This window comes from Delphinus delphis, chromosome 6 (assembly GCF_949987515.2).
Source record: "Delphinus delphis chromosome 6, mDelDel1.2, whole genome shotgun sequence".
In the NCBI taxonomy this organism is placed as follows: Eukaryota; Metazoa; Chordata; class Mammalia; order Artiodactyla; family Delphinidae; genus Delphinus; species Delphinus delphis.
The window spans coordinates 64,540,418-64,560,142 of NC_082688.1; the positions used below are offsets into that span (position 1 = coordinate 64,540,418).

General features: G+C 39.9%; 1 protein-coding gene across 1 annotated transcript in view; it reads left to right on the top strand.

The window, feature by feature from the left end:
• Window positions 1-19,725, top strand: part of SNAPC3 (small nuclear RNA activating complex polypeptide 3) — a 44,093-nt gene that overhangs the window by 13,628 nt on the left and 10,740 nt on the right. The window contains exons 4-5 of the mRNA XM_060014766.1: window positions 10,554-10,658; window positions 12,484-12,633. Coding sequence (XP_059870749.1) covers window positions 10,554-10,658; window positions 12,484-12,633 — 255 coding nt within the window. The remainder of the gene's footprint in view (window positions 1-10,553; window positions 10,659-12,483; window positions 12,634-19,725) is intronic.

A 19,725-nucleotide genomic window follows, 5' to 3' on the forward strand; every position in this document is an offset into this window, starting at 1 on the left:
GTCTATCCTAGAGAATGGTCCCTGTGCCCTTGAAAAGAATGTATATTCGGCTGTTGTTGGAAGAGTGTTCTATATATGTCTGTTAGTTCTAAGTGGATTCTAGTGTTGTTCAAGTCTTCTATCTCCTTATTAATTTTCCATATGAATGTTCTACTTATTGTTGAGAGTGAGGTATTGAAATCTCCAAGTATTATTGTAGAAACCATCTGTTTTCCCCTCAATTCTGTCAGTTTTCCTTTATATCTTGTGAAGTTCTACTGTTAGCTGCATATGTTTATAAGTATTGTATCTTGCTGGATTGTATCTTTTATCAATATATAATGCCCTTCTTTGTCTCTTTTTGACTTAAAGTCTATTCTGCCTGACAGTAATATAGCCCCCTCAGCTTTCTTTCAGTTAATATTTATATGGAATATATTTTTCCATCTTTTACTTTCAGTCTCTCTGTGTCTTCATATCTAAAGTGAGTCTGTTGTAGAGAGTGCATAGATGGATCTAGTTTTATCCAACCTGCCAATCTTCTGCCTTTTTTTTTTTTTACATCTTTATTGGAGTATAATTGGTTTACAATGGTGTGTTAGTTTCTGCTTTATAACAAAGTGAATCAGTTATAGATATACATATGTTCCCAGATCTCTTCCCTCTTGTGTCTCACTCCCTCCCACCCCTCTAGGTGGTCACAGAGCACCGAGCTGATCTCCCTGTGCTATGTGGCTGCTTCCCACTAGCTATCTATTTTACGTTTGGTAGTGTATATATGTCCATGCCACTCTCTCACTTTGTCACAGCTTACACTTCCCCCTCCTCATGTCCTCAAGTCCATTCTCTAGTTGGTCTGTGTCTTTATTCTTGTCTTATCCCTAGGTTCTTCATGACATTTTTTTTTCTCTTAAATTCCATATATATGTGTTAGCATGCAGTATTTGTCTTTCTCTTTCTGACTTACTTCACTCTGTATGACAGACTGTAGGTCCATCCACCTCACTAATAAAACCTCAATTTCGTTTCTTTTTATGGCCATTGTATATATGTGCCACATCTTCTTTATCCATTCATCCAATGATGGACACTTAGGTTGTTTCCATCTCTGGGCTATTGTAAATAGAGCTGCAATGGACATTTTGGTACATGACTCTTTTTGAACTATGGTTTTCTCAGGGTACATGCCCAGTAGTGGGATTGCTGGGTCATATGGTAGTTCTATTTGTAGTTTTTTAAGGAACCTCCATACTGTTCTCCATAGTGGCTGTACCAATTCACATTCCCACCAGCAGTGCAAGAGTGTTCCCTTTTCTCCACACCCTCTCCAGCATTTATTGTTTCTAGATTTTTTGATGATGGCCATTCTGACTGGTGTGAGGTGATATCTCATTGTAGTTTTGATTTGCATTTCTCTAATGATTGATGATGTTGAGCATTCTTTCATGTGTTTGTTGGCAGTCTGAATATCTTCTTTGGAGAAATGTCTGTTTAGGTCTTCTGCCCATTTTTGGATTGGATTGTTTGTTTTTTTGTTATTGAGCTGTATGAGCTGCTTATAAATTTTGGAGATTAATCCTTTGTCAGTTGCTTCATTTGCAAATATTTTCTCCCATTCTGAGGGTTGTCTTTTCGTCTTGTTTATGGTTTCCTTTGCTGTGCAAAAGCTTTGAAGTTTCATTGGGTCCCATTTGTTTATTTTTGTTTTTATTTCCATTTCTCTAGGAGGTGGGTCAAAAAGGATCTTGCTGTGATTTATGTCATAGAATGTTCTGCCTATGTTTTCCTCTAAGAGTTTGATAGTTTCTGGCCTTACATTTAGGTCTTTAATCCATTTTGAGCTTATTTTTGTGTATGGTGTTAGGGAGTGATCTAATCTCATACTTTTACATCTACCTGTCCAGTTTTCCCAGCACCACTTATTGAAGAGGCTGTCCTTTCTCCACTGTACATTCCTGCTTCCTTTATCAAAGATAAGATGACCATATGTGCGTGGGTTTATCTCTGGGCTTTCTATCCTGTTCCGTTGAGCTCTCTTTCTGTTTTTGTGCCACTACCATACTGTCTTGATTACTGTAGCTTTGTAGTATAGTCTGAAGTCAGGGAGCCTGATTCCTCCAGCTCTGTTTTTAGTTCTCAAGGTTGCTTTGGCTCTTCGGGGTCTTTTGTGTTTCCATACACATTGTGAAATTTTTTGTTCTACTTCTGTGAAAAATGCCATTGGTATTTTGATAGGGATTGCATTGAATCTGTAGATTGCTTTGGGTAGTAGAGTCATTTTCACAATGTTGGTTCTTCTAATCCGAGAACATGGTACATCTCTTCATCTATTTGTATCATCTTTAATTTCTTTCATCAGTGTCTTATAATTTTCTGCATACAGGTCTTTTGTCTCCTTAGGAAGGTTTATACCTAGATATTTTATTCTTTTTGTTACAATGGTAAATGGGAGTGTTTCCTTAATTTCACTTTCAGATTTTTCATCATTAGTGTATAGGAATGACAGAGACTTCTGGGCATTAATTTTGTATCCAAATTCATTGATTAGCTCTAGTAGTTTTCTGGTAGCATCTTTAGGATTCTCTATGTATAGTATCATGTCATCTGCAAACTGTGACAGCTTTACTTCTTCTTTTCCGATTTGGATTCCTTTTATTTCCTTTTCTTCTCTGATGGCTGTGGCTAAAACTTGCAAAACTATGTTGAATAAGAGTGGTGAGAGTGGACATCCTTGTCTTGTTCCTGATCTTAGTGGAAATGCTTTCAGTTTTTCAACTTGAGGAGGATGTTGCCTTTGGGTTTGTCACATGTGGCCTTCATTATGTTGAGGAAAGTTCTCTCTGTGCCAACTTTTTGGAGGGTTTTTATCATAAATGGGTGTTGAATTTTGTTGAAATCTTTCTCTGCATCTCTTGAGATGACCATATGGTTTTTCTCCTTTAATTTGTTAATATGGTGTATCACGTTGATTGATTTGCATATATTGAAGAATCCTCGCATTCCTGGAATAAACCCCACTGGATCATGGTGTATGATCCTTTTAATGTGCTGTTGGATTCTGTTTGCTAGTATTTTGTTGAGGGTTTTTGCATCTATGTTCATCAGTGATATTGGCCTGTAGTTTTCTTTCTTTGTGACATCCTTGTCTGGTTTTGGTATCAGGGTGATGGTGGCCACATAGAATGAGTTTGGGAGTGTTCCTCCCTCTGCTATATTTTGGAAGAGTTTGAGAAGGATAGGTGTTAGCTCTTCTCTAAATGTTGATAGAATTCACCTGTGAAGCCATCTGGTCCTGGGCTTTTGTTTGTTGGAAGATTTTTAATCACAGTTTCAATTTCAGTGCTTGTGATTGGTCTGTTCATATTTTCTATTTCTTCCTGATTTTGTCTTGGCAGGTTGTGCATTTCTAAGAATTTGTTCATTTCTTCCAGGTTGTCCATTTTATTGGCATAGAGTTGCTTGTAGTAATCTCTCATGATCTTTTGTATTTCTGCAGTGTCAGGTGTTACTTCTTTTTCATTTCTAATTCTATTGATTTGAGTCTTCTCCCTTTTTTTCTTGATGAGTCTGGCTAATGGTTTATCAATTTTGTTTATCTTCTCAAAGAACCAGCTTTTAGTTTTATTGATCTTTGCTATCGTTTCCTTCATTTCTTTTTCATTTATTTCTGATCTGATATTTATGATTTCTTTCCTTCTGCTAACTTTGGAGGTTTTTTGTTCTTCTTTCTCTGATTGCTTTAGGTGCAAGTTTAGGTTGTTTATTCGAGATGTTTCCTGTTTCTTAAGGTAGACTTGTATTGCTATAAACTTCCCTCTTAGAACTGCTTTTGCTGCATCCCATAGGTTTTGGGTCGTCGTGTCTCCATTGTCATTTGTTTCTAGGTATTTTTAAATTTCCTCTTTGATTTCTTCAATGATCACTTTGTTATTAAGTAGTGTATTGTTTAGCCTCCGTGTGTTTGTATTTTTTACAGATCTTTTCCTGTAATTGATATCTAGTCTCATAGTGTTGTGGTTGGAAAAGATACTTGATACAATATCAATTTTCTTAAATTTACCAAGGCTTGATTTGTGACCCAAGATATGATCTATCCTGGAGAATGTTCCATGAGCACTTGAGAAAAATGTGTATTCTGTTGTTTTTGGATGGAATGTCCTATAAATATCAATTATTAAGTCCATCTTGTTTAATGTGTCGTTTAAAGCTTGTGTTTCCTTATTTATTTTCATTTTGGATGATCTGTCCATTGGTGAGAGTGGGGTGTTGAAGTCCCCTACTATGAATGTGTTACTGTCGATTTCCCCTTTTTGGCTGTTAGTATTTGCCTTATGTATTGAGGTGCTCCTATGTTGGGTGCATAAATATTTACAATTGTTGTATCTTCTTGGATCGATCCCTTGATCATTATGTAGTGTCCTTCTTTGTCTCTTCTAATAGTCTTTATTTTAAAGTCTATTTTGTGTGATATGAGAATTACTACTCCACCTTTCTTTTGGTTTCCATTTGCATGGAATATCTTTTTCCATCCCCTCACTTTGAGTCTGTATGTGTCTCTAGGTCTGAAGTGGGTCTCTTGAGGACAGCATATATATGGCTCTTGTTTTTGTATCATTCAGCCAGTTTGTGTCTTTTGGTGGGAGCATTTAATCCATTTACATTTAAGGTAATTATCGATATGTATGTTCCTATTCCCATTTTCTTAATTGTTTTGGGTTTGTTTTTGTAGGTCGTTTCCTTCTCTTGTGTTTCTGCCTAGAGAAGTTCCTTTAGCATTTGTTGTAAAGCTGGTTTGGTGGTGCTGAACTCTCTCAGCTTTTGCCTGTCTGTAAAGGTTTTAATTTCTCCGTCAAATCTGAATGAGATCCTTGCTGGGTAGAGTAATCTTGGTTGTAGGTTTTTCTCCTTCATCACTTTAAATATGTCCTGCCACTCCCTTCTGACTTGCAGAGTTTCTGCTGAAAGATCAGCTGTTAACCTTATGGGGATTCCCTTGTATGTTATTTGTTGCTTTTCCCTTGCTGCTTTTAAGATGTTTTCTTTGTATTTAATTTTTGACAGTTTGATTAATATGTTTCTTGGAATGTTTCTCCTTGGATTTATCCTGTATGGGACTCTCTGTGCTTCCTGGACTTGATTAACTATTTCCTTTCCCATATTAGGGAAGTTTTCAACTCTAATCTCTTCAAATATTTTCTTAGTCCCTTTCTTTTTCTCTTCTTCTTTTGGAACCCCTATAATTCGAATGTTGGTGCGTTTAATGTTGTCTCAGAGGTCTCTTGAGACTGTCCTCAGTTCTTTTCATTCTTTTTTCTTTATTCTGCTCTGCAGTAGTTAGTTCCACTATTTTATCTTCCAGGTCACTTATCTGTTCTTCTGCCTCAGTTATTCTGCTATTGATCCCATCTAGAGTATTTTTCATTTCATTTATTGTGTTGTTCATCGTTGCTTGTTTCCTCTTTAGTTCTTCTAGGTCCTTGTTAAATGTTTCTTGCATTTTGTCTATTCTATTTCCAAGATTTTGGATCATCTTTATTATCATTATTCTGAATTCTTTTTCAGGTAGACTGCCTATTTCCTCTTCATTTGTTAGGTCTGGTGGGTTTTTATCTTGCTCCTTCATCTGCTGTGTGTTTTTCTCTCTTCTCATTTTGCTTATCTTACTGTGTTTTGGGTCTCCGTTTTGCAGCCTGCAGGTTCGTAGTTCCCGTTGTGTAGGCTTCCTGGTTGAGGGGACTAGTGCATGTGTTCTGTTGGATGAGGCTGGATCTTGTCTCTCTGGTGGGCAGGTCCACGTCCGATGGTGTGTTTTGGGGTGTCTGTGGACTTATTATGATTTTAGGCAGCCTCTCTGCTAATTGGTGGGGTTGTGTTCGTTAGGATGTCCAGCACTGTAGCTTGCTGGTCGTTGAGTGAAGCTGGGTGCTGGTGTTGAGATGGAGATCTCTGGGAGATTTTCGCCGTTTGATATTACGTGGAGCTGGGAGGTCTCTTGTGGACCAGTGTCCTGAAGTTGGCTCTCTCACCTCAGAGGCACAGCACTGACTCCTGGCTGCAGCACCAAGAGCCTTTCATCCACACGGCTCAGAATAAAAGGGAGAGGAAGAAAGGAAGGAAGAAAGAAGGGAGGGCGGGAGGGAGGGAAAGAGGGAGGGAGGGAGGGAGGAAGGAAGGAAAGAAGAAAGAAAGAAAGAAGATAAAATAAAATAAAGTTATTAAAATAAAAAATAATTATTAAGAAAAAAATTTTTTTAAGGAAATAAACAAAAACGGACAGATAGAATCCTAGGACAAATGGTGGAAGCAAAGCTATACAGACAAAATCTCACACAGAAGCATACACATACACACTCACAAAAAGAGGAAAAGGGGAAAAAAATCATAAATCTTGCTCTCAAAGTCCACCTCCTCAATTTGGGATGATTCGTTGTCTATTCATGTATCCCACAGATGCAGGTTACATCAAGTTGATTGTGGAGCTTTAATCCGCTGCCTCTGAGGCTGCTGGGAGGGATTTCCCTTTCTCTTCTTTGTTCGCACAGCTCCCGGGGTTCAGCTTTGGATTTGACCCCACCTCTGTGTGTAGGTCGCCGGAGGGCATCTGTTCTTCGCTCAGACAGGATGGGGTTAAAGGAGCCGCTGATTCACTGGCTCCGGCACACTCAGGCCGGGGGGGGGAAGGAGGGGTACGGATGTGGGCCGAGCCTGCGGCGGCAGAGGCCAAAAGGACGTCGCACCAGCCTGAGGCGCGCCGTGCGTTCTCCCGGGGAAGTTGTGCCTGGATCACGGGACCCTGGCAGTGGCAGGCTGCACAGGCTCCTAGGAGGGGAGGTATGGAGAGTGACCTGTGCTCGCACACAGGCTTCTTGGTGGCGGCAGCAGCAGCCTTAGCATCTCATGTCTGTCTCTGGGGTCCGCACTTTTAGGTGCGGCTCGCGCCCGTCTCTGGAGCTCCTTTAAGCAGCGCTCTTAATCCCCTCTCCTCGTGCACCAGGAAACAAAGAGGGAAGAAAAAGTCACTTGCCTCTTCGGCAGGTCCAGACTTTTCCCTGGGCTCCCTGCTGGCTAGCCGTGGTGCAGTAACCCCCTGCAGGCTGTGTTCATGCCGCCAACCCCAGTCCTCTCCCTGTGCTCCAACCAAAGCCCGAGCCTCAGCTCCCAGCCCTGGCCACCCTGGCGGGTGAGCAGACAGGCCTCTCGGGCTGGTGAGTGCCAGTCGGCACCGATCCTCTGTGCGGGAATCTCTCCCCTTTGCCCTCCGTATCCCTGTTGCTGTGCTCTCCTCTGTGGCTCCGAAGCTTCCTCCTCCACCACCCACAGTCTCTGCCGCGAAGGGGCTTCCTAGTGTGTGGAAACCTTTCCTCCTTCACAGCTCCCTCCCACTGGAGCAGGTCCCGTCCCTATCCTTTTGTCTCTGTTCTTTTTTCTTTTGCCCTACCCAGGTACATGGGGACTTTCTTGCCTTTTAGGAGGTCTGAGGTCTTCTGCCTGCGTTCAGTAGGTGTTCTGTAGGAGTTGTTCCATGTGTAGATGTATTTCTGGTGTATCTGTGGGGAGGAAGGTGATCTCTGCGTCTTAACTCTTCCGCCATCTTCCCTGATCTCTTCTGCCTTTCTAATAGGAGAGTTTAGTCCATTTACATTTAGAGTAGTTACTGATGACGATTTACCTCTGCTATTTAGCTATTTGTATGTCATATATGGTTTTTGTTCTTCAGTTCTTCCATTACTTCCATTCAGTTTGTATTTAACTGAATTTTTGTGGTGTGTCCTTTTGATTCCGTTCTGTTTCCTTCTGTATGTGTTCTTATTTTCTTAGTGGTTACCTTGCAGATTAAAATTAACATCTTAAATATAGAACAACCTAGTTTTAGTAATACCAACTTTTTCAGTAGTGTGTGTGTATATATATATATATATATACACATATTGTTCTATATTTCTCCGTTTCTTCCCTTTATATTGTGATTGTCACAGATAACATCTTTATATATTTTGTGTCTGTTAACATAATTTATAAATATTGTTTTAGGCATTTGCTTTTGAAATCACATAGGGAAAAAAAGAAGTTACAAACCAAAAGTACAGTAATTCTGACTTTTATATTTACTTATGTTTTTACCTTTACCGGTGTTCCTTATTTCTTATAGTTTCAAGTTACTGTCTAGTGTCTTTATCTCAGGCTGAAGAATTCTCTTTAACATTTCTTATAGGGCAGGTCTACTGGTAGTGAACTCCCTTAGCTTTTGTTTATCTGAAAATGGCTTAGTTTCTTCTTTGTTCCTGAAGGCTAGTTTTGCAGGGTGTAGAATTCTTGGTTGACTGTTTTGTTTTTTTTTTCACAACTTTAAATATATCATTGCACTGCCTTATTATCTACATGGTTACTGGTGAGAGACCATCTTTTTTAAAACAATGTTTGTTTGTTTATTTATTATTTTTGGCTGTGCCGGGTGCGACATGCGGAAACTTAGTTGCGACATGCGGACTCTTAGTTGCGACATGCGGATCCTTAGTTGCGGCATGTGGACATCTTAGTTGTGGCATGTGGACTTTTTAGTTGTGGCATCCCTGTGGGATCTAGTTCCCTGACCAGGGATCCAACCCAGGCCCCCTGCATTGGGAGCATGGAGTCTTACCCACTGGACCACTGGGGAAGTCCTGAGAAATCATGTTTAATCTTATTGAGGAACCTGATTTCCTTTAGTTCTTTTGTTTATGGTTTCCTTTAGCTAATTGAGTGCATTTAAGACAGCTGATTTAACATCTTAGACTAGTAATTTCAGTGTTTGGGCTTCCTCAATGGTAGTTTCTGTCAAATTCTTTTTTTTCTTGTGAATGGGCAATATTTTCCTGTTTCTTTGTGTATCTTATAAGTTTTTGTTGAGAACTAGACATTCTGAGTGTGTTTTTTACTTGTTGAGAGCTGGACCTGTTTGTGACATTTCCAAACTATTTTTCCAATGTGTAGTCCTTGTGTACAGGCATACTGTATTTTATTGCACTTTACTTGATTATACTTCACAGATATTGCGTTTTTTTACAAAATGGATGTTTGTGGTAACCCTCCATTGAGCAAGTCTGTTGGCACCATTTTTCCAACAGCATTTGCTCACTTAATGTCTCTGTCACATTTTGGTAATTCCCACAATATTTCAAACTTTTTCATTATTATATTTATTTTGGTGATCTGTGATCAGTGAACATTGACATTATTACTACAACTTGTTGAGGCTCAGAAGATAGCATTTTTTAGCAAAAAGTTTTTTAAATTACGGTCTGTACATTGTTTTGGGGGGGCATAATAATGCTATTGCACACTTAATAGCGTACAGTGTAGTGTAAATATAACTTACGTGCATTGGGAAACCAAAAAATTCATATGATTCACTTTATTGCAGTATTTGTTACTGCGGTGGTCTGGAGGTGACCCTGTGATATCTCCAAGGTGTGCCCGTGTGGTCACTGATATTTCTGATTAATTATCACTTTGGTCAGCCAGTGACCTGACCAAGATTTCCTTAAATGTCTGACTTCACAAAGGGTCCTGTGTCTTTAAATTTTCCAGTAGATGCTGCTGGGGGAAGCCACTGCTGGTAAAACTGAAAGCAAGTATCTGTACCAGGCCCTCAGGGCATTGCCAGACCAACCAAAACACACTACTCCCAGCTTTGGGAGAACAAGATCCCACTGCTCGTCCTGGTGTCGGCCACCTTTTCCAACACCACAGGCTGCTGTGTCCACGTCTGCAACAGGGCTAAATGATGGTAGTTTTTAGCCCATTGTAGTTAGTTTACACCCTCTGCTTACCTAGGAAAGATCAGCAGCTTGCTCCTTCATCAGGCACTTACCTGGTTGATACAAGTGTCTGATGAGGTTCCAGAGTGCCAAAATAGTTGATTCCAGTCTCTTTCCATCTTAATGGTTGCTTTGCTGGAGGGACTGATCCCCTAGAGCTTCCTGCTGTGCCATTTTGCACAATGTCACTACCACCTGTTTTTAAAACATCTTTTGCACCTTTACTTCTTAACTAGTCCTCCCTGCTGGCCTCTATTTTATAGTTATTAAGCACATATAAAAGAGAGTGTGATGTATTGATGGATTAAAGATGTGGAAGTGTAGTAAAAAACGGGTTTTAGAGTCAAACAGATTTGTTTTTGCATTCTAACTCTGATTTACCTTGGGTAAATTGGTGAACCTAAGCTTCATCCATCACGTAGCTTTCATGATAATATGAGAGGAGGCATGTAAAAGTGTTAGTAACTGCCAGTATTATACCAACATTAGGTGATACTCCTGTCTTATCATCAGTTGCTAAGCACTTAGTGCCAAATGTCTTATTAGATGCTTTATTATACATTTCCAGCATCCATTCTGTAAAATAAGTATTTTCTGTTTTTTATAGATGATGAAACTAAAGCTTACAGAGGTTTTTAACAATTTTCTTGAAGTGGAATTAGGAGTCAAACCCAGGGCTGACTCAAGCCCTTGCTTATAACCCTTATTCTACACTGCCTCTGATCTGGGTCACAGTGTCTGATTTTAATGTCTTATTAACTTATTTTCCTTCTTCAGGAGTCACATGCCATAGGAAAAAAGCCTGAAAATCCAGCAGACATGATTGAAGAAGGAGAACTTATCCTATCTGTGAATATCTTGTACCCTGTTATATTTCATAAGGTCAGTAGTAAAACCTTTTGGATTCACAGATAATGTGAGTGACTTTGACTTTTGTCAAAGAATTTAATTATTTGAAGTTTAATTATGTGAACCTTATTTGAACCAAAATAAATGCAAGCATATGCTGTCTCATATGACATTCTGTCTATATTCTTGGGTTCTTTTTTATATAAGGAATATGGTAAATTAGGTCAGATTTCAAATTATCTCTTGAGTAATAGGATTACAGTTACACTGTTGGAATGTATACCTGATTTCTGTATTAGTAGCAACTGGAAGGGTATGTAAATCCACAGTGATTCTGAAAATATGAATTCTTGAGGATCGGGGGTTTTTTTGTGTTTTTTTTTTTTGCAGAAAAACTGGTGAAGGAAGGGGGGTGGGGTTTTTTTTTCACCAATTCAAAATTTTTGGGAAGTTATTGAACTAGCTAAATTCAGCTCTTCTTAGATGAAAATGCAGAAAGTTAACAGGTCAGGGGTATCCAGGAATTCCTTAGGAGTCTCTAATAAAGAGAACTCTATCTCAGCCCAGAGTGTATATATTCTTGATTCTCCAAATACATGTATCATAAACTTTGATAAGGTTTCATTGAAATATTACTCTACATAAATTGCACTTGTGAATAGACTTTTATGAATTATCTGGGAAATAGTACTAATTACCTTGTTTGATTAAGACCTCAAATTATCAATCAAAACAAAGCAAAACAAAACCAATAAAACCAAACCTCTGCATTTATAACATGCGGGTAGTGTATAGATTGCTTGACTTCAATGAGGTAACTTCCAGGAAAATTTAAAAGACAGTGAAGTTATATTCCAAAGGCTCTTCATGTCAGTGTCACTTTAGTAGCATCTTGATTATAAAATTCAGCTTAAACTAAAAAAGTTTTATTGCCAAGTGTATTAGTCCTTTCTGGCTGCTATAACAAAATAGCACAGACTGGGTACCTTATAAGCAACAGAAACTTGTTTCTCACAGTTCTAGAGGCTGGAAGTCTAAGATCAGCATGCCAGCATCTGGTGAGGGTCCTCTTCTGGGTTACATACTTCTGTCTTATAAGGGCACTAATCCCATTCATGAGGGTTCCACCCTCATGACCTAATCACCCTCAAAGGCCCCACCTCCTAACACCATCACATTGGGTCTTAGGATTCCAATGTGTGAATTTTGGACAAACATGAGCAGTCAGACCACAGCACCAAGTATCTCAATTATACTCATAGAATTTTAATTTATGGAGGTGACTGAGTGACAGCACTAGAGGCCAGTGCCATTGAAAGATTTTTATTGTTTACATTTCCTGAGGGGAAAGGGTATGCCACATCATGCAGTGCCACAGGGGGAAGCGCCAGTATCACTCAGGAGGCAAGGGAAAAGCATAGGCCACAGCCTTTATTGGGTTTCCATGGGAAAGACATGGCAGGGCAGAGTAAACAGTTTAGGGTTGACTATCTTGAATAATTCCAGTGGGCTCTGGGCTATCAGGCTGTCCCTAGTTTCTGGTACCTGGCTCTGGATTGACTTAGGACAGGGGAAATATCGACTTGGTATATGAGAGTTAGATAAAAGAGATGGTTTTAGAGTATGGGCTCTGGATCACAGGTGAGATGTAAACAACTTTGGCGATTAGTTTGGAGCTATAATTAATCGATGCTGAGTAGACAAATGCAGAATCTAAGAAAACACAGGACACCGTATTATGGGAATAACTTAAAGTAAGAAAACTAGTAACTTAATTTAGATCTGGTCGTGACAGGATTTGTAGTTTAATTGCTTTGTCTCTAAGTGAACACTGATTTATTTACTGTCTGACTCGTAGCACAAAGAACACAAACCATACCAGACGATGCTGGTACTGGGCAGTCAAAAGCTCACGGAACTGAGGGATTCAATTTGCTGTGTCAGTGACCTCCAGATTGGTGGGGAATTCAGCAACACTCCTGACCAAGCCCCTGAACACATCAGCAAAGTAAGGTGATTTTTTTTTTCTAACACTCATAAAACAAGTGGAAATAATAATAATAAGCTAAGGAAATAGTGATTTTAGGTGAACAGGCTCATAAACATTCTGGTAAATGCTTTCTTCTTCTATGCCATTCCATCAAGCTTATCTCTTCCCTTCTATTTTTTTTAAATTTATTTATTGATTGATTGATTTTTGGCTGTGTTGGGTCTTCATTGCTACGTGCAGGCTTTCTCCATTTATGGCGAGCGGGTGCCACTCTTCATTGCAGTGTGCGGGCTTCTCATTGCGGTGGCTTCTCTTTTGTTGCTTCGCATGGGCTCTAGGTGCATGGACTTCAGTAGTTGTGGCACGTGGGCTCAGGAGTTGTGGCTCGTGGGCTCTAGAGTGCAGGCTCAGTAGTTGTGCCGCATGGGCTTATTTGCTCTGTGGCATGTGGGATCTTCCTGGACCAGGGCTCGAACCTGTGTCCCCTGCATTGGTGGGCGGATTCTTAACCACTGCGTCATCAGGGAAGTCCCTCTTCCCTTCTTTTTGTCATCAAGACCTTTTTAAAGATGAGGCTATATTCAGTTTTGATTTCTTCATTTCCCATTTATTTCTCAACCATTTTCTGTACACTCTTCTTTCTAAGGTCATAGGCCACCTAATTGTCTAACCAATAGGTCTCTATTCCATGTTCATACACTTTGACATCACTGTAGCATTGGAAGTTGCTGTTCACCCTTCTCTTTCAAACTCTATGAGTTTGTCTGTCATAACTGCCCCCAGCAAAGCGTTGGAGTCCACCCGAGAGCATCAGTGCCCATAGAAGAACCTGTTAGTTCAAGGATCGAAGCATACAGGGATATAATATCTGGTGATGATCCTTGCTGGTGTTTCCCAGGGTGCTGCTCTCAAAAGGACAGAGAAACCCTGCATACTCATTGGATCAGGATAGAAAGGACCCAAGTGACAGACTGGCCACCTACAGTTTCCAGAAGGGATTGCTTACTCAATAACAGTAGGGCTTTGATCCTTCTGAATTTCATCATAGAGCAAGCTTGACCTAATTCTGTTACCTGGTACAACTCTGGCAGAAGACCTCAGATTTACTGGCATACTTAAGACGGGCAGCATGTTTGGAACAACTAGAATGGAGATAAGAGTTTGGACAAGAACCATCACAATCTCTTCTTTTGGCTCATTCCTTTATCACCAGCCATACAGGTGTTATTATAACTTAGGTTTCGTCTTAATTCTTTTTTTTTTAAATAAATGCAGGATCAGCCTTTTTTTTACATATAAATTTCATTTATTTATTTTGGCTGCACTGGGTCTTCGTTGCTGCACGCGTGCTTTCTCTAGTTAAAGTGAGTGGGGGCTACTCTTTGTTGTGGTGCATGGGCGTCTCGTTGTGGTGGCTTCTTTTGTTGCGGAGCACAGGCGCTAGGCACACAGACTTCAGTAGTTGTGGCTCGCGGGCTGTAGAGCGCAGGCTCAGTAGTTGTGGCGCATGGGCTTAGTTGCTCCGTGGCATATGGGATCTTCCCGGACCAGGGCTCAAACCCGTGTCCCTTGCATTGGCAGGCGGATTCTTAACCACTGCGCCATCAGGGAAGCCCCATCTTAATTCTTATTCTAAATTGTTCTTCTGGGCTTTCCCCGCAGTTTTCATGGTTTTAAGTATACTCCAATCTTTGTAAATCTCTTTCTCTCTTGGTTTCCAAACCCATTATTTGTAAGCGTCACTGGGCATTCTCACTTAGCCTCAGTGCTGCCCGGCATTTTTACCACCTCTCTATAGTCGATACACTCTGCCACTTTTCAAGGTAACTGTTTTATTCCTTCTGAAACTGCCAACATCCTTTCCTTGTGGCTTACCTTCAGCTGAAAACCTTGCTGTTAATTTCACTGAGAAAATAAGTTATCAGAAAAGAATTTTCCATTGTCTTTTACCCACATTTACCCATTTGCCCATGCATTCTGCCTTCGCACCTGTTAAAATGGATGGGCTAAACCTGCTGCTATCAAAAGCCAATCTAGGTGTCTACTGGATTCCATTCGCCATTGCATAACCAAGGACTTTGTTCTTGTATTTATCCCTTCTCTTCCCTGCATCATCAGTTTTTTCCATTCTGTTGGCTGTCCCATCAGTACACAAGTGGGCTGTAATATCTCCCATCTCCCATTCTAAACCTGTTCTTGACCCTGTATCTTCCTCTAGCTACCATCTCATCTTTTTGCTTTCTTCTCAGTAAACTGTCTCAAGAGTTAATGAGTTAAGAAGAAGAATTAATAATAGTACCTCAATTCATTGTTTCTCTTTTTCTCCCCCCACTTTGTCTTACACTCACTTTTATTCATCACCACTCCACCAAAATCACTTTACTGATGCCACCATAGACTTAGTTCTCATCTTATTTGACCTCTCATCAGCACGTGACACAATTGAATATTCCTTCTTACTTGAAACACTTTCTTTACTTGGCTTTTAAGATGTTACAGCCACCGGGACTTCCCTGGTGGTGCACTGATTAAGAATCTGCCTGCCAATGCAGGGGACACGGGTTCGATCCCTGGTCCGGGAAGATCCCACATTCCGCGGAGCACCTAAACCCGTGTGCCACGACTACTGAAGCCTGTGCTCTAGGGCCCGTGAGCCACAACTACTGAGCCCGTGTGCCACAACTACTGAAGTCCATGGACCTGGAGCCCATGCTCCGCGACAAGAGAAGCCACTGCAATGAGAAGGCTGCGCACCGCAACGAAGGGTAGCCCCCACTCACCACAACTAGAGAAAGCCTGTGCGCAGCAAGGAAGACCCAATGCAGCCAAAAATAAATTTATTTATTTAAAAAAAAAAGATGTTACACCCACCTAATTTTCTTCCTATCTGACTTTTAATTCTTCTGTTGGATGCTTCTCATCCTTGTGACTTGTAAATGTTATTAAGCCCTTTGAATCAATCCTCAGACCTCTCCTCTGTGTATACTCCCTAGGCGATCTCATCCAGATTCCTAGCCCAGATTTTTATCTCCAATCCCAACATCTTCTCTGAACTCCAGACTTACTTTATCCAACTGCCTCCTTGACAATTACTGAATGTCTAATAGCCGTTTCAAACTTAATTTGTTCAAAAACAGACTCTAGTTCTCCCTTCTTCCTCAAATCTGTACTTTCCCCAGTGTTCCCATCTCAGTAAATACACTCATTCTACACCTGGTGACTTAGCTAAAAACCTTGGAATCATCTTTGCTTCCTTTTCATCCCACATTGAAGGCATCAGCAAGTGCTTTGGCTCTACTTTCAAATCATGTTTAGGATCTGCCCATGTCTTTGCTCCTTCACAGGACCAGGCTGGTTAAATCATCATCTCTTGCCTGGACTTTTGCAGTAGCCTAGTGACTGTTCCTCCTGCCCCTTTCCACACTTCTGTTTATCCTTTGTACCAGCCAGATGATACTGTAAAGTATCAGTCAGATCCCGCTGCTTTTCAGCTTGAAAGTCTATAGTGGCTTTCTCTCATATCTAGAATAAAATACAAAGTCCTTACTGTGGTCCATTATCTGGTCCTGTCTGCCTCCCAACTTCATATCCTAACACCCTCTTTGTCACTTGTTGCCTTCAAACAACCTGCCATTCTTGCTCTTTCTCATATATGCTAAGCAGGGTCCTGCTCAGAGCCTTTGTATCTTATGTTCCCTCACCCTGGAGTGTTCTTCACCAGGTATTCAGATGGCTCACTCCCTCATTTCTTCTTCTTTTAGATGTTGCGTCGACAGAGAGGTCTTTCCCTGTATTAGTATTCTCTTCCCCTGACATGCTAAGGACACTCATCACTACCTAACATCATGTTATATATTTATCTGTCTTCCTTCCCTTGAATCATGAGGGCAGGGACTGTGTTTTGTTCAATGATGTATTCCTGTGATGATGTCTGACACAGAGGAAGTGCCCGAGTCTTTGCTGAATAAATGAACCCAGATACCTCAAGCTCAATTAGTCTTAAACTCATTATTCTACCATCTCCCTTTTTCTTCAGATGAAACTCTCCCTTTCCGTTGCTGTTTATCCTGCCATAATAGCTCCAGACTTTTTTTTTCCACTGCCGTATGCTTTAGTTTGGGCCCTCAGCATCTTCTCCTGGAACTATTACAGAGACTTCTTAACTGGTTTCCCCACCTTTAGATTGTCCCATACCTGCCACTGAAGATGTCTTTCAAAAACAAATCGAGCACCAGGAGTGAACTGTAAAGTAAGCTGTGGACTTTGGGTGATTATGATGTGTCAGTTTAGGTTCCTCCTTGGTAGCAAATGTACCACTCTGGTGAGTGGTGTTGATAATGGGCAGGTTGTGCGTGTGGGGTGGGTAGGGGGTGTATGGGAGGCCTCTGTACCTCCCTATTTTATGATAAACGTAAAACTGCTCTAAAAGAATAAGTCTGTTCTTTTTGAAAACTTTTTTTTTTTAATTGATCTTGTCATTCTCCAATCTAAAAGTCTCAGTGGTTCTCTGTTGCCTGTGGTCCAAGCTCCTTAGGCTGACATATAAGGCCTTTTGTAATGGTGATTCTCAAGTTAACTTTCTATATTGTTCACCCCCTGCTTTTACACCTTATCTTTCAGCCACAATGAAATTATCTGGCTCAAGCGTACCATACTTTTTTATGCCTCTGAGTGTTTGAACATGGGTGGGAAGCCCTTTCTCTCACTTATTATATGAGGTTCTTCTTGACTGTCCTCTGTTTGCCACTCTGGCCCCATTTCGTTTGTCCATTATAGTGCTTTATAATAATATGCTGATACCATTTGATATGTTTGTCTGCCCCACAAGGCTGGCTGTATTCCAGTCTTTTGGGTGACTGGCATGGAGACCAGCATAGTTTTTGAGTTATATTGAAAGTGATTTTAAGATATTTGGGTTCTTCAGGTTTGCCAGCTTGGCGCTTTTGAAGGTAAACATTAAAGAGAAACAAGTGGAATCTCAAGGCCGTATGCACACCAGGAAATAGAAGATTTATCTTTTAAAGGAGAAGCAGTCTTCTGCAAAGTTTCTCCACTCTGGGGGAAAAAAGAATAACAAGGTGTAGCTATAAGTTTATAAGATCAATTTAAGAAGAAAAATCTGAATTCACCCTACTTATTCTGACCATGTCATGACCGCTCACAGCGATGCGTCAGATCTGGGAATCAGTCTTAGCTCCAGGAATCCTGGAGAGTGTTTTTAACCAGACTTGTTTAGTTTATTGTGTTTGTACATCAGTGCTCCTGCCTTCAGCAGCTTTCTAAGCAGGGGACTAAATGACCCATAGTCCCATTTATCCATCTGCTGTTTTATTGTTTCTGCCTCTTCCATGTATTAAAATAATATCCTCTGATTATTTAGCACTTATCGTGTGCCAGTTGTATAGTACACTAGTTGATAGTACAGGATCTTTGGAAAGAATTATCACCATTTTACAGGTAAGAAAAAGATGGGTCAAAGCATCGTCATGAGTTACCTGTGTTCAGTAAGCAGTGGTAGAGGCTGGATTCAGACCATTGCCAGCTTGCCTTCAAAGCCCCACGTACGTTCTTTGCCATGTTGGTACTATGCCTGGCTTTAGACATCCTTCCCTACCCTTTTATTTATTTGGTGAACAAGCACTGAGTGAAAACTTGAGCTGTGCTGTGATTAACGGCAAGATTCTAGTACATGGGCTTTGTGGAATCTTTGCCTGTTCAGGGACCTGTTTCATTTGCCTCCTTTTTCTAAGCTATGTTTTAGAAAGGTGAACTCATAGTTGTTTGACCTGTGGAAAGATTTTTATTTCAATGATTGGCATTTGTATTTTACAGTGTTTTAAAAAAAAAAGTTTTGCTTTGGACAATTTTAAACATACACATGTAAAAGAGAATAGTATAAGGAGCCCTTATGTATCCATTACAGTTCTCAGCATTTTGCCAGAATTATTTCATCTGTTTACCCCATGCCATTTTTACACCTAACAATCTGAAAATAGGTCCTTAAGTTATTATAATGGTTTTTTTGACAGGGAGACATTTGGCATGTATTTCACTGGTAATCATGGAACAAATTAGTGACTTGCAGCTCTTGTAGCTGAGGAAATGAGAATCTTATTTCCAGCCAATAAACAAGATTTGAACAAAATACTTTCTTTGATGAATTTGGTGTGTGAGAGGACTAGGAGAATTGGGCCAGTGTATTTAAATCTCTTTGAAAAGCCATGTCTAAAATAATGTTTTGCTTAATGTTTGTTTTCGACTATAGTAGTTCAAGAATGAAGTACATTTTTAAAATATATGTATAAAATCAGTGTCAGTATTTTCTGCTCAGGTTTGTTTTTGTTTGTCTGTTTTTAATGGTCCTTCAGGTTTTAATGTCTGATCTGTCAATCTTTTTAACATAGCTCAGATTAGTCAATCTCTTTTTGTCAATAGTCTCTTAAGGGTCTTACTTAGAGGAACTCTGAGAAAATACTTTACACACACATTATTGTTACTTATTATAAGTAAAGCCTGGGTATAGGAAAAATGGTAACATAAATTTAAGTTGTAAAAATTTTCTTACCCAGCCTTCTCTGACACTTCTTTTCCCCCATTACTATTTTTCTCACAGCAAATCTTAGGAATGTTGCTGAGCTTCTAACGCAGCTGACTTGAATGATAGCAAGAGAGTACATGATTATTAGATGCTTAAAATGACATATAGATAATGACTTCGTTCAAATGATCATACTAGTTATCCATAGTTACTTTGTTTATAAATTTGAAATAGTAACAGGTAGACCTTTAGGTTACATTAGATTAATAACAGAAGTAACTTCTTATACTTCTTATAGTTTTTCCAAGTCAGTTGGTTATTTCCCTCCCTTGCAACTTGGTCAGCTAAACTAGCTGACAAATAGGGAAACTAGTTAGTTGAGGATCCCTGGTTACCATTGAAAATGAAAAGTAACTGATAGTGAGATTACTCACATCTTCTTTTCTAGCCATTTATATAATGATATAATAAAAAGATATAATGAAAAGATTGTTCTTTTAGAGTCCCCATTCTAATTAATAATTACACCAAAGGGTTTAAGCTGCCTGAATCACTTAAGAGATGAAGTTCTA